We start from the raw sequence: 16,246 nt of genomic DNA, 5'->3' as shown, positions 1-16,246 counted from the left end.
GAGTTACTTAGTTTATTTATATTTATATAAATATGTAATATATCATTATAGGTTAAACCACCTATCATTATACTGTATAAAGTAATTATTTAGCTTTACCAGCTGCAACATGTAAGTGACGGAACCCATGAATGCATCAGTAATTATAATTAAATCATACAATTTAAATGATTTTTGAAATGGGCTCTCAATAATGAGCCGTCACTTATAACAAGCTCCCGGTTCCCTCCTCTTCCCTCCACTTTATTTAGTTATCTGGTTGATTAATTTTGGCGATTCATAACAATACAGCACCTCATAAGCCGTTTGGACATAAAAGCAATGTGGAGAGCGGTATGAGACCACGCCAGGCGGAGGAGGGATGTGAGAACGAGAGTGTGGTTTTCATTCAGTCATTCAGATATCATTTTAAAGTTTTCTAAATGTGCTCTATTGCTTACAGATCAAGAGCGCCAATATTGCATCAACCTCTATAGCATCCCATGTAGAATTACTCAACTGTGCAGCAGAAAATGAACATTGTTTACAGCCTGGTATAAACAACTGTTTGGGTCTTTATAGCTAATTTTCAGACTCATGACAACTGTGTGGGGGCAAATTCGTATGGAACTCATTCATTTAAATGATATTAAAGCTTAAAGTTAGGCATAACTGCATCACCAGGCCCCGCCTGAGCCTTACTGACGATCCACTTCTTTAATCATTTTTGGAGCCATGAGCCAAGATTCAGGCCGTGTTGTCATTGCCAAGCTGCCAACAGACAGATTTACCCACACTGAGTATCAAACGGCTCCTCAGAAATCTATGGGTGATGTCACAAAGACAACATTGATATTGTTTACTTTCTATTTCACAGGGCAAACATTTCCAAAAATAATAAAATGAAGACTGTCATATATGAAAATAATTATTTCACTATAGCAAGTTTTGTCTGTAAAATCGTGGAGGTGGGGGGAGGGGAGGTGTTACGTAAAGTAATAATAATGACCTAAAATGATATGAAAAGGTGTATCTTTATTCTGCTATGTATAATGCACAAGCACCCTGACTGGGACATTGCTGCTAAAACCTGAATGAATAGGTGATGTGTGTGGTGTTGACTACAGGCCTTGGGGCATCCTATGAAGTGATCTAGAGCCATACTATAGACTGCAAATAACACAGAAAAGCATTTACAGCACCTCAGTGATGTGCTTGTATCATGTCTCAGCTGGAAAAATATTATTGTAGTATTATAGGCATACTATGGAAGATGCACAGCCCAACTGACACAGTATAATGTGGAAGGATGATAAGTAAACAGGAATAAGTGGCAAGAGATTGGTGATAATGTCCAATTTAGACATCAACCAATGAACTCTTCACTTCCAGCACTGTGAAAAGCCACTACGGGGAAATCATTTTTCTGGACCGATGGATTTCTGGTCAAGAAATATCTAGAAATATGTATATTATATTTACAAAGAATTATTTCTACATACAAAGAAGATTTTCTGCCACGTTAAATAGGTCTTTCTTTCCCAGCAGTAACTGTAACAGTTCTCAGGAGTCATGGATGGTGTGTGTCATGGATGGTGTGTGTCCATGACTCCTGACCCCCTCTGGGGAAAATACGCATACATATCCGTTTGTTTTAACTTGTTTTGAAGAGACAGTAGTGTCAAATCCCCTTGCTGGGGATTGAGGTAGGATTTTGCCAAATGGAAGCTTTCGTGAATTATTCTCATGATGATAATACAAACATTTCTGTATTGCACTGAACATATTACATGCCCGTGCCCAGAAAAACCTCTAAACCCAAGAGGCGTCATGATAGACACCCAAAACACCTCAGCTAGCATCCTTTGACATGAATGAGCAGCGACTCTACTCTGAGCTTACTCTGGATGTCTGAGCTTCTCACCTCATAGCTAAAGCTGAGCCCAGGCACAAGAAGAGGCACTAAGAAGGAAACTGTCACAGGAAGCTCAGAGAGAGGACCCAAATGCAGATGTGTGGTGAAGGAAAGTCACTTTATTCTTTCCAGGAAAGGCAGAATTCTCAAAAAGAAGACAGAATCCCAACAGAACAGAACAAAAGAATCGACAGGCTCACGCTCAGGAACAGGACTAGAACAGGCACGCGCACACACACAAACAGTGAGCATACAGTTCTACACACAGTACAACGCGATCAGTGGACAGGCGACAAACAGGGTATGAATATAAGGGGAATGTAACAAGACAGGTGGAAACAATGAGGCAGCACAGCTGAAGACAATCAGATAATCAGGAGACACGCGCACAATCAGTAACGAGGCATACAGGGGCAGGAAGTGCAGAGACACAGAGGACAAACTACAAAATAAAACAGGAACATAGAAAAACCCAAACCGTGACAGAAACTAATTTCAGACACTGGGCTGTCGTCCCCAGTCAGGACGGGGTCTGCATTGCATTTCAGTTCCCCCTCACGTGTTTGTGTTTGCTCTGTCAGGCAGCCTCACCCGCCATCTGATCAACTTCAAGGTGGTGATCATTGACAGCTTTGCTGCTCCTTCACTTGAATGTCATGTACGTCAGACATACTGCCGCAAATCTGATGATACAACCACAAAGTCAATCATCGATCTTTGTTGTTTATAATATCTGTCTATTTACAACCACTTACTGCATACTGCATCGACTGGAAGAGTCTAAACCCTTTTTCTTGACCTCTATGGGGGAAAAAACAGGACGATATGAAGGAAAATACATAAGGATGAAGGACAAAAAGACTGTGTCGCTCAGAGAATCCAGCTGCACTTTCACAAAGCTATGTATTTATACAATGGTGGATGATACTGACAGGGGTCTGCCATGGTGAAACTACAACAATGATGGACCTCAAAAGCACATCTTACACTACTCCCCATGCATTCTTATTGTGTTTGGCATGCAGGCTAAAGAAACAGCTCTTTTAGTAACAAGTTGCTTTACCCGTGGTCTGTGAAGGAGAGCGAGGTCCTTCTCTCTGCTGCTGTCACGCTTTACAAACAACAGTGCTCTCAGGAGATCCCAAACGGACACATTTACTCATGTGCAATATCAAGTAAACTGTTCAATATCAATATTTTCTGTATGTATTAATGTGAATTAAATCGTTAAGTTATATTTAGCTTTTTATGGTTCAATCATTTATCAAAGGCCTTGTTTTTTTCAACTGATCCTGCTTGTTATTGCAGCGTCGCTGCTATAAGACTGCGCAGGAGAGCTGCAGAGTGGGCACCAGGGAGAAAACTATTACTTCATTACCAATTTTGAAATTTAAATTAAAAAAGGCATATAGGCAACCAGTCACAAAGGTTTATACAATAAATATTGAGGTAATTGTTTGTGTTGTGGAGAAGGGCTATGTGTGTATTACTTCCTCTTTTTTGCCTAGTGTGATATTGATTTATGTGGATAATTTATATTTTTATGAGAATTTGTTTTTGCAGTTATTTTATTTGTTTACTCAATAGGGAACCTTCCTAAGCGAAAAGTACTTTTTAACTGCAGCACATCTTGAAACGCTATCCAACTCATATGCAAGCACCAATTATCATGCACATCTATGTTTCATATTTCACACAGGATGACAACTGAACACACTTTAATTGCAGTTAGACGCAGTTAAAAGCTGTTAAAGAAGTTAAGGTTATTTTCCTATAAAATAGCTGACTTGCATTAAGAGTTCACCCATGTTTGTGCACCACTTTCTTTTGTATTTATATAGAAAAAAGATATGGTGAAAACATTTCACTTTATCCTTTATATTTCTTCATGTAGATGTGTGAAATATCTATATATGAATAAATTATGTATTGACTCCAAAATGCATCTTTCTTCTTTGATCAATTTAATATATTGAGTTGTTGTTTTTTTTCTTTACAATCAAAGACATCTTTTATAAAGCCATACTTTCTATTAATTGCCATCCGACCTCTTCCGTGTTTGCTTCCTCCCACTCATCTTACCTGGTTACTCACAGCTCTATATCTGCCTCCCACATGTTTCACATCACAGTCCATGCAACACTTTATATTCAGTGAAGTTAGTTTTTAAGGAGAACGCCAACCAGACTTCATTTATATTTCACCAACATGAACTCTGTCAGGTAGACCAGATATGTGACCAGGTGTGATAAACAACCTACAGCACCAATCACTAGGTCTCATTACCAAGGATAATGAGACACTCTACAGGAAGGAGGTCAACCTTCTGACCACGTGGTGCGGAGACAACAACCTCCTGCTCAACAACAGCAAGACCAAGGAGATTGTTGTTGACTTCCGGAAAGGCCAAACTCATCACTCACCACTGACCATCAGCAGTGTGGATATTGAGCAGGTCAGCAGCACCACATTCCTGGAGGTGGACATCAGCAAGGACCTCTTGTGGACAGCCAACACCACATCGCTGGCAAAGAAGGCACAGAGGCACCTCTACTTCCTCTGGAAACTGATGAAAGGGGGAGCCCCCCCCCCCACCATCCATCATGTGCACCTTCTACTGGGGCACCATTGAGAGCATCCTGACCAGCAGCATCACTGTGTGGGGCGGAAGCTGCACAGACTACAGTAGGAAAGCTCTGCACCCCCCTCCCTCCATATAACATAAAACACCTGCCTCACCCGCAAAGTGACCATGATTGTGAGCGACTCCTGCCAACCCTCACACGGTCTCTTCCGCCTCCTGCCCTCTGGTAGGAGATACCGGAGCCTCCGGGCTCGCACCACCGGGCTGTCCAACAGCTTCATCCACCAGGCTGTCAGGAAGCTGAACTCTCTCCCTTCTCTCCCACTCCGTCCTCTTTTAGACGCACATGTCTAAATGCTGCTAAAATACATATAGTATTTCATAGTTTTCTAATTTATGTTGTCTATATGCTTAAATGTTTCTCTTTTTTTCTTAAACTCTTAAACTGTTTTGCACTTTATTATTATTATTCACTTTATGTTGGACAGAAGTGAAACGTACTTTCAATCTTCTGTATTGTTGCACATATGTAAAATTGACAATAAAACTGACTTTGACTTTGACTTTTCTCACCTGCCTCGGTACCAAAGGGAGAAAACGCTTCTGAATTCTAAACTAAACATGGCTGGTGTGAGAGTCTTTAGCTGTCAACTCAAGATGGCATTCTGTTCATATTTACTGCATTGTGCCTGAATCATATGTGCTTGTCCTTGTGTTTCAGTTGAGGTTCATCTCGTTGTATTCCCCTGTCTCTCAGATGGATACACCACAGACGACATTGAATTCTACTGGCAGGGAGGACCAAACGCAGGCTCGGTCACTGGTGTGGAGAACATTGAACTGCCCCAGTTCGACATTATAGACTACCAAACCCTCTCCAGTAAAGCTGTGTTTGCCACAGGTAACAGAGTCATGTGGTCTCAGTTCAACCCTCATCTGTGTATCTTAAACAATACTTGGTGGGATATCACATGGTAAATTCAGCCGAACATACATTTCATACTTCTAATTCCATCAGTACAACGACATGTCATATCATTGTCACTACTCTCCAGCTCTCTTTCTTTCTTTTTGATATTATACTGTTTTCATTTACTAATTTATTCCAATCCAATGAGAGAATTGTGAAAACATTGTACCCACATCATCAGTATTTTTTTAACACACATCCCTGTTTATATGTTGATGACTGAGACTTTGTGCCAGTTACTCTGTTGAGTACCGGCCCATTAAACATCTCCTCAGTCTCGTTTTTTTTGTCATCCCCTTGTGTTTTCATTTATCAAATTCACAATATCGTTATTTTCATTCACATAGATGTAGCTGTTTCTCTGTTGTCTTAAATAGTGATTGTTCATGGCTCATAAAAATGCATGTTGCCAGCAATCATTCTCAAGCAGATTTTCACTGCTTCAACTTAACTCCTGGTTCATATCAACAGCTGTGTGATAGTTAAAGTGATCAGTCACAGAGACGGTTGTCTTTGTGACTATACATCTTATTTTATAGTTGTTTGATTTGTAACATTACATTAACAATGTTCTTATACATCTGAATACATATCTGCAACCCTGTGTGTAACAGGCTCTTATCCACGTCTGTCCCTGAGCTTTAAGCTGAAGAGGAACATTGGCTATTTCATCCTGCAGACTTATATGCCCTCCACCCTGATCACCATCTTGTCCTGGGTCTCCTTCTGGATTAACTACGATGCCTCGGCTGCCAGAGTAGCCTTAGGTCAGTGACTTTTCGACTCTTTACATTCGCAATTATGTTTACTGATGTGTCATGTTAGCGGTATTACGACCACTATTACAGAGAATGCCATGACATTTTTTACAGAAATTTCATGGTCTTTATGATCTTGACATAATGACACAAGATAAAAAGTCCCCTTGTGTCATTATGTCAAAATATCCAATGGAAATATTGCCTCTATAAATATTTTGTGTTTAATTTTGGCGTGCGAACCCCCCTGGTAGACAGAAGTCACGATGCCCCACTGACCAATCACACGTCTAGGGTCTCGAGAAGGCTCTTCCCTGTGTTTTAACCAGGGACAAATAATTATAATACATGTAGTGTATTTGTGAGAAACAATTACAAAAAAAACTATAATTATAATTATGTAATTCTGTTTAGACCTTCAAAGAAGGCTTAAGGTGTGTTCACAAGATTTTGCCGCGCGTCGACATTCCATGCAAAGTCAACGCACAGCAGCGTCCACACTGCGTCCACGCTGCGCAGACGCAGTGTGGACGCAGCGTAGACGCGTATTTTCCAGTGGGCAGCGCGACAGACGCGTTGAGGCAGCACGAACAGCGCGTTGGCAGCAGGGCAAACTCGGGTTGACGCGCAAGTTAAAAATATCCCAACTCCGGCAGCAAAAATGCGTGAGTCGTAGTTGCGTCAGCCAATCAGCGTTGAATTGTTCCGCTCGTCACCGCCGTCCTGCCGGTGCTGAATCAAGCTGCTGCCGATCCCCCGGAAGGAGCGCTGGAACACACCATTAAAAGGCCCTGACGGCCCGCCACTGGTTGTTCCACATGTCAGTTGTTTCACATGTTAGTGTCAGGTTTGATTCCTGCTCTCCAGCTCAGTTGCACAAAACTTTGGGGTGACCATAGAGCAGTGGTGAGCAGGGGTCATCCTTCGATCGGCAGTTCGATCCCTGGCCCCACGAGCCCACGTCAATATGTCCTTCAGCAAGACACATAACCCTAATTTGCTCCCATAGCTGTGAGTGTGGTGTGAGAAAGCTTGATATTCCTGATGTGGCTCCTCTCATCACTGTGTGAATGATTCCTATGTAAAACATCTTTGAGTGTTCAGAAAAGCACTATTTACAATTGTAATGGAAGATTTTCTCAGTTAATCGGCTAAGGAGGAATGGAATCTCTGAATCAAAATTGTCTTTCGTCCGTTTATTCTTGCAAGAAGGAAAGCCACCCAAAGCAGTCTGTGTCACAGACTTCAATGAACCAACAGTCACAGCCCTCTTTTATACATGGTGAGGTTCACACCTTCAAACCACGTGGAACAAAGAGAACACTGAGTCCTTGAGATCAAAGAAGTCACAATCTCCTTTGCCCTGAGAAATCAACACCCTCATCAGTTCACAAACTCCCCTCATATACATACACAAGGAAAATAGTCCTTTGATCCACTTTGACCTCATCACCATCTGCTTCCAACATCTCTGAGAAACATGTAAATCAGTTTAGAATATTACTACTATTATATTTTATCATTACACAATCTAACCTGGTAAGTATTTTTCACAAGGTGGTTTTCATGCATACATTATTTGCAGAAAATGAACAGACATGTCATGACTCAAGGTTGTCTGTGTTTTTCCTTTAGTATTTTTAGATACAAAATATTTTAATATAATTGCAGTACAAAGTGGGAAAGAGTGCAAATAAAAATACATATAAAATATAAGATAAATAAAAATATAAATTAAATAAAAAATGCAGATTATAAGTAAGGTGAAATCCATGAGGCTGACTTCTTGGATTGCAAACATCTCAAATCTTATTTTATGTGTTCTTAAGGATGAGAGCTATGATCCTCCCAAATGGTGTAAGGTTCGATCCCCGGCTCCACTAGCCCATGTCGACGTGTCCTTAGCCAAGACAATTAACCCCATATTGCTCCCGTAGCTGTGCCTACGACGGTGTATGAATGGTTAGCTAGTCCTAATGCGCAGGTGGCGTCAGTGTATGTATAGTTGTTGTGTGAAAGGGCCCACCCCTTTTCACACTACTTTGGCTCATGGGGAGAGTGGCCGTGCTGTGACCGCAATGTTCACGGTTCGATCCCTGGTCTTCCCATAGTTTGCATGTCAAAGTGTCCTTGACACTGAACCCTAAGTTGCTCTTCGAGGCGCTTCTTAGCAGCCCACTGCTCTTAAATTGCTATGGATGGGTTAAATGCAGAGGGCAAATTTAATGTATGTCTTTAAAAATATATGTTTTATGACGACTTAATAAAGTTCAAGTTTTGAAAGCACTTTGAGTGTTTGTACAGATCCATTTACCATCGACTTGTTTGGAAATAGGGTAACATTGGGGTGGTTAACTGATGAGAGTTTAACGTCATGTTGCCAGACGGGTAATGGATGAGGTTCTATCAGAGTAGTTTTAAGAGTATAAAAACATGAGTACAGCAACGGACCTGATACCCAGTGTTGGGACATGTATTGATTGGGGCTGAGCACGTTAACACGTTATGCATTAACGTAGCAATCCATTAACGCTGACAATTATTTGATCATGCGTTAACTGCATTTTTATTTGCATTGGAAGGGGCTCAACATTGCCACACACAGGTGCTGCACTTTAAATGGACATTTTAGCTTTAAATCTCTACCAGACAGCATAGTTCAGACTTGGGCATCTTACGGCCTGCGGGGGCTCTTCCAGGTAAACCTGGACAAAAGAAGGAGTGACTTGTCCCTAACAGGGACCCTTACTACTGAACACTGTTTACGTTGTTCCCTGATAAAAGACTGTGTCTTCTGGTACCTGTTAATAAAAAATAAAGAAAACAGATTTATATAATGTTGTTAACTTACTGTTGTTTCGAGAATGCCTGTTATATCGTTCTGAGGTCAATCCAAAAAGAAAAAGAAATGAATGAGATGCACGCCATAAATGCAATACAACGACCCTGCTTTTACTTTAAAGGCGATATATGAATACACTGCAGTTATTTGTATTCATTGTGCATATATATATATATATATATATATATATATATACATATATATATATGTTTTATTTGTTTATGTTTCTATATATATATATATATATATATATATATATATATATATATATATATATATATATATATATATATATATATATGTAGACCCTAGGTAAATAGACATTATTTGTTTATATACATTTTTTTATTTTGTATATATCTATATATAAAATTTTGTTTTATTTTGTGTGTTTAGTTTATTCCATTTGGTGTCTGTAAGCATGGGACGCTACTATGACAAAAAATTGCCCCTTGGGGATTAATAGTACATATCTATCTATATGTACGTGCGTGCGTTTACGCAGTTCCTGCGACGATTAGCAGACTGACGTGAAAGCACTTAACGTTATGCAGTTTCTGTCCTCAGCGAGCAGCGGTGCTGCCGTGAGCCCCTCCGTCGTCCAAGAGCTCTCACAGGCGGTCCACTTCCAGCTGCAGTTTCTTCAGATTGAACATTAATCGCGCATGCGCAAAGCCACCGCTGATACGGACCTGCAGTCTGATCCACTATGGCAGAGCACTTTAAGTCAGTATCACTTCTGGATCTTTACTCTTCTCTCAAAGAGGATAACTTTCCTCACATGAGGAGACCTGCTCAGAAGATGTTAATTCTATTTGGATCTACCTACATGAGAACAAACATTCTCAGTGATGAAATTCAACAGATCCAGATCCTCTTTCACTGATACCTGTCAGCTGTCCTTCTCATATATACCTCAGACATTCAACCAGACTTCAGTGCACTTGTTCAAGCCAACACAGACTGATCTTTTTCAAAAGCGCTTATTGCTTTTGCATAAAGTTCATCAATTGCCGGTCTTTAACATCTATCTTTAAAGTAAGCAACAAACTGAACATTGACCAAAGAAGGAGTGGCTTGTCCCTAACAGGGACCCTTACTACTGAATACACTTGTTTACGTTGTTCCCTAATCAAAAATAAAGAAAACAGATTTATAAACTATATAGTCAGTATCACCATTATGTGTTAACTTGCTCCAGAGTGTCTGTTATATTGTTCTGGTAACATTACTTTAAAATAAAAGTGTGCAATACACTACTTTTACTTAATTATTGAATTTGGTGCATAATGCAATTAATCGCGAATGAATTGTAGAAATTTCTCTGGTACCTGTTCATAAAAAATATAAAACAGATTTATATACTGATCTTAACTTGCTCTGGCTCCAGAATGCCTGTTATATTGTTCTGATAACATTACTTTAAAATAAAAGTGTGTAATACACTAGTTTTTGTTCAACTCTGCCCAGCCTTAGTATTGATGCATCCCTAATTTAAATCTGAACCAAGAATGAATTTAACCTGATGGTGGCACTAGATAAAAAGTCAGGGCATCACCAAAGTCATTAATATAGATCAACCTTGAATATCTCTCCAAAATGATAGGAGAATTTATCCAAAGTGTCATAATATTTCAGTCTCGACTAAAGGTATATCCCAGAGCCACACCACAACCTAAACCGAAACACAGCTAGAAATGGTTACTCGTCATAACTATGAACGCGGAGTCACTGGAAATGATCCCAAATCTTATTTAAGAGCCACATAATGTACTATATGATGGTTGTTTTGTAATAACAGCTTATGAAAGCCTTCTTCTTCTGTAGTTCTGGTGTTTCCTACCATGCAGCCTTGCTGAAAGACCTTCTTCTAAACCTCACTTCCCTCCCCATCTGCTTGTCTGCAGGTATAACCACGGTTCTGACAATGACCACCATCAATACCCACCTTCGGGAGACTCTTCCCAAGATCCCCTACGTCAAGGCCATTGACATTTTCCTCATGGGTTGCTTTGTGTTTGTCTTTCTGGCCTTGCTGGAGTATGCCTTTGTCAACTACATCTTCTTCGGTCGAGGTCCCCACCTGCAGAAGAAGGTGGCAGAAAAGGCTGCCAAGTCCAACAACGAGAATAAGAGTAGACTGGAGAGCAACAAAGTGCAGGTGGGAAAAAGGCTTAACTCTGTGGTTTATGACATAATGCCAAGCCAACAGTTGGTCATCAGTAGGCAATCATTATATTAATAAGGATATGTAATATGTAATATGTACAGAATATGGTGTATGTGTGTGTGTATATATATATATATATATATATATATATATATATATATATATATATATATATATATATATATATATATATATATTTCAGTGGCGGGCCGTGCGTCTCAGATCTATGCCTTCTGTGAGTACCCAACCAGCCCAACCCCGTCAGACCACCAGAGATTTCACCGCATCAGCAAGAACCACACTTAGTTAAAACGCAACGCACAATTACACATGCGCCTCTCATTCGGCTGGGCACACCGCGGCACACCCCCAGAGTCATCAACAATGCATGTTGACCAAATCACAACCAGTCACATTTAGCCACATTTACACATAGCCGGATAATGACAGAAACAAATATTTCCGCCCCTCCATTTTTTTTAAATAACGTCGTACACACAAAATGTTTTTTCAAAAAGTTGCTATTTACATGAACCCGCATAAATATGCCACCGAACGCCATCATAACTATGCCAGAGGATGATCATATATGACGTGATGCATTTTAAGTCGCATACGGTGACGTTTGATGACCTAAAACTCAGTGCAAGTGCACTGACCTTGTGCACACACAAACACGAAAGCTGAGTACCAGCAACCCCAGTGCAGCAGCAAGAACAGCACTGTGGCTTGTTAATGATTAAATACGACTGCAAATGTAAAAAACAGTAACACAATCAGCATTTCACTCAACAAACGCACATGAGCCTATTACTGTGGGAAACGGGTCATCAGTAAGTCCTGAGATTCTAAGTTCTAGGTTCGATCCAGCGCCAATCACAACGCATGATAATGATAATGTGGGCCATGCGCCCAATCACACGTCCAGAACTTCTCGATGACTGTTTCATGCATTTTAACCAGGCTGCTCTTTCATAGAGGAAGACAGGTGAAATGTGATTGGATAATCATGGTCCAAAGAAGGCATACCAGAGGCCTGAAGGAGCAGAGGAACAGATGAAGACAGCTGTGCATTAAGAGAATAAGCTAATAGGAAAAAAATAATTTTAATACATGTACATATGTATGAAAATCTATTACATTACATAATATTTATAACTTTTAATTATAAAAAAAATTAAATAAAACTATATATGATTTTTTTTTAAATTATGAAATAGCTATAACTTTGTAATTCTGTTCAGGCCACCTAAGAAGGCTTAGAAGGCCATGATATATATATATATATATATATATATATATATATATATATATATATATATATAGAGAGAGAGAGAGAGAGAGAGAGAGAGAGAGAGAGAGAGAGAGAGAGAGAGAGAGAGAGAGAGAGCAACATGTTACATCTCTTCCTGGATGTAGTCCAGAACACAATGTCCAAACTTCCATGCATTTCTCCTAAACTGAATGCTGCTCATTATTAGGGACCCAGCCATTGTATTATTTTGGTTACAAAATGAATTCAATGTGATCCTTCCTTTCCCAGGTTGATGCTCATGGGAACATCCTCCTGACCAACCTAACAAGTGAGATGAGTGGCGCAGACATGATGGGTGTTCTCAACGACCCTCGGGCTACCATGTTCTCTTATGACAGTGCCAGCATACAGTACCGTAAGCCTATGACCAGCCGAGACCTGTATGGGCGACCACCCATTGACCGGCCAGTGGGCCACAAGAAGGGCCGCTTGCGGAGGAGGGCCTCACAACTCAAAGTCAAGATTCCCGACCTCACGGATGTCAACGCCATAGACAAGTGGTCTCGTGTCATCTTCCCAGTCGCATTCACCTTTTTCAACCTGGTCTACTGGCTTTACTATGTTCATTAGGGTGGCAGTAGTGAGCCTATGTGGTAGCACCACTGCTCAAGATTTGATAGAAAAGCTACCTAGGTCTTGTACAGCAATGAAAATTAAGGAGCGCTCAGTCCATTTGTATAAATCCTGTTTTGGAATGAGTAGTACTGGATGTCTTTACAATGTAAATACAATTTAATATATAAATATATACATATATATAAATATATATGTATACATATTTATATATATATATATATATACAACAGAGTTATAATTTATTAAAAATCACTTTTCCTGTACTCATCTATACAAAATAGATAGATAAAAATAATGGAATTTAAGACAGTAAGGTATGCTATTTCTAAGGTCAAACATGCCGAAAAGACTTTGCTGACTCCAAGATTACGGGCAATGATCTTTCAATTTGCTCTCTATCTTTTTCTTAGCTTCTGTTATCTCACTTTTTGCATGTGAATGGAACGCAACTTTGTGTTTGCTTAGGTAAAAAAAAAAAAAAACAGAGAAAAGGAAAACCAGAACAAAACAACTAGTAGTAACTGTTTTTACATAACTTCTTTGACTAATGGGGTTTCGTTGAAATACATTGTAATGAGGTATTCCTTATTTGGTTTAAACCCAGTGCTCTAACTGAGTTCATTTTTGAAGAGTTGAATATTGTGTTGAAATCCTCAGAAAGTCATGCTTGAGCTAACAAACATCTCACATTGCTTTTCATGAATGACGTGTTTTTTCTGAAAAGTTCCTTTTCATTTCTGTAAAAACAAAGCTTCACATTGCTCTGCTGAGACACTCTGGCTCAGTATTGTATTATAATCATTATACTGTATGCTTTCGAACAATCATTGAATTTAAGGTAAGTACAGGACAGATGTTAATTCCAACTCCACTGATTTCTCAACAAAAAAAAATTGTCAAATTTGTACCTATTATATATTCTCACACCGTCTAGGGCATGTACAATGTAATTTTCTTTAAAGGAAATCAGGTTAAGAATAAGCAATGATGTCGCCATATGCTCAAAATCACATTCAAAATTTCAAGCCCTGATAAAACTCGCTGCTGGTTTTGAAATACGTGGCATTACAGACCATCATTGAACAAATGTGTCTGAAACTTCAAATTATACTGTATATAATTGTTTGAATTGCATAGAGGTTCATCCACCTCAATGTGTTAAATTAATTAAACGGAAAGTCCGAGGTCAAAGTTACTTTCACTTTTTAGCGATTACCTTTCAGGTTATTATCAAGGCTTATGTGGGCGGGGCTAGGGATCAGTTGTAGGACCCGGGTTCATGTTTGCTCCAGTCCTACAGTCAGGTTCACAAATATTTTTCAAGACAAACTAGCAGGAGTAGGTGTGACAAATTAGTATCACACTGTAGTATGTGTAGTAAGTGTAATTACAAGCTTAGAAATTATATAGATAATGACGGATCATTTCTCACCTAACAAATCATGGTCAGTGCCAATGCAGGAAGTAGTGTCTGCTTTACAGGTTATAGTGAGGTGAAAAAGTTAGGATGGATAGGTCAGTGACATGAATGGGCACGTAAGTCTGAGTTTCCTGCAGAAGACTGGAGTTTGTGTTCTGTTGCAGAAGTGCATTTAAGATGAGTCTTTTTTCTTTAAAATAATCTTTCCCTAACCTTTGCCAAGTGTTTTAGTTGCCTAACTTTTACCCTTGGGCTCCGGCTGAGCTTCAGTATGTGAGTGTTGGCAACCAGAATTTTATTTGTCATAATCAATATCTTGCCCTACCCTTAACATGGTTGCCGTGCACAGAAAATACATTGGCATTGAATGTAAAAAAAATATATATATATTTATTATCATTGAACGTAATCAAGGGTTTTGCAGAAATGTCCAACATGTCTAATATTGTGTCACATGAAAGATAGGACTTAGCTTTACAATCACAGGAAACCAAAGTGAAGCAACACTCTGTGATGTGTCCCCTGCTGAGACAGATCTCATGTGCTGAAAACTGTAAAAGAAGTGAAAGGAGATGTGGACCTTTCTTTTCTCTGCTGTACTCAGGTCTCTCTTGCAACAGAGATAATGAGATCACCTGATTAAATAAAGGTTATATAACGGCTGTTGACTTCCCAATGGTACAAGCATTCTTTACAGAAACACATTCCCATGCTTTACAGAAGGCTTTCCCACTTCCACATAATTTGTGGCAGTACACTTTCACGTCCGATGTTATACGACGTGGACATTGCTTTTACCTGAGGAACTAACATCGACACATGGGTGACAAATGAAAAGAAAAATCTACACACAGTGTGTTATAGTAAGGTGGTCTTCCTCCAGGATTCCCCAGAACAGCAGTGTGCTGTTTGTCATATTGTAGCTTCTCTAAGCCTGTATACTTTTGCAGTCCTTCAAAGTCTATTCACTCAGTTGGTGTTTTTGGAGATGGATCTCCCAAAGATGTTAACTTGGTTCGAGATCTTGTGACTGCAAAAGGCCATCAGATATTATTCACATTATATTGAAGCTTTCAATGAGTCATCATGATCTGAATGGAAACATTACATTCGTAATGTTTGACCACTCTTTTATTCATGTTTTTTGCTTTAATATATGTCTGTACTGTTGGGAACATGCTTTAATTTTAGAAGCGGAAGCAGGGTTATAGCACAGATCTTCTGGATGGAACTTATGCATATACCCTCAGTGACCAGACAATTAGAAACCATTGTGAGTCCAATGTTGGCACTGATAACAGCTACTATGGCTCTGTAGTGTGCTGCTGTTACAGCTGACCTAGCCAACTCCACCACTTTACATTACCAAGATTGATGGGTGGATCAGTGTTCTTTGGATGCTGCGTTTGTGTTCATTCCAAAGGTTTCAGTCGGATGTATTGCATAACTTGACCAGGTCATTCCATCGAAATGTTCCTTGAGCAGTTCCTGGACATTCTTTGACATTCAAGATTATTTTTTGTTGAAAGTGTAAATCATGATGAATCCAGTTTGCTCCCTCTTCACCTCAAACCCTACTGCTTGAATTGGTACTGAACATTAATATTAGGTTTAGATTGTGGTGTAAAAATGTGTTCAATATGGGCATAATTATTATAACACTTATAATTATAACATACAATTATAACACTTTTTAACAGGAGAAGCACCCTGTGTA

The 16,246-nt window shown here is 39.4% G+C and overlaps 1 protein-coding gene across 1 annotated transcript in view; it reads left to right on the top strand.

The window, feature by feature from the left end:
• The window catches only part of gabrb1 (gamma-aminobutyric acid type A receptor subunit beta1), a 54,157-nt gene extending 38,966 nt beyond the window's left edge, over positions 1–15,191 (top strand). Inside the window, exons 6-9 of the mRNA XM_068595495.1 lie at positions 5,236–5,379; positions 6,063–6,215; positions 10,956–11,209; positions 12,762–15,191. Coding sequence (XP_068451596.1) covers positions 5,236–5,379; positions 6,063–6,215; positions 10,956–11,209; positions 12,762–13,103 — 893 coding nt within the window. The 3' untranslated portion in view covers positions 13,104–15,191. The remainder of the gene's footprint in view (positions 1–5,235; positions 5,380–6,062; positions 6,216–10,955; positions 11,210–12,761) is intronic.
• Positions 15,192–16,246: the final 1,055 nt, after the last annotated feature.

This window comes from Clinocottus analis, unplaced genomic scaffold, assembly GCF_023055335.1.
Source record: "Clinocottus analis isolate CAN_PGR_092001 unplaced genomic scaffold, fCliAna1.0.p SCAF_30, whole genome shotgun sequence".
Lineage (NCBI taxonomy): Eukaryota > Metazoa > Chordata > Actinopteri > Perciformes > Cottidae > Clinocottus > Clinocottus analis.
This window is presented reverse-complemented; position numbering and strand designations above follow the sequence as displayed.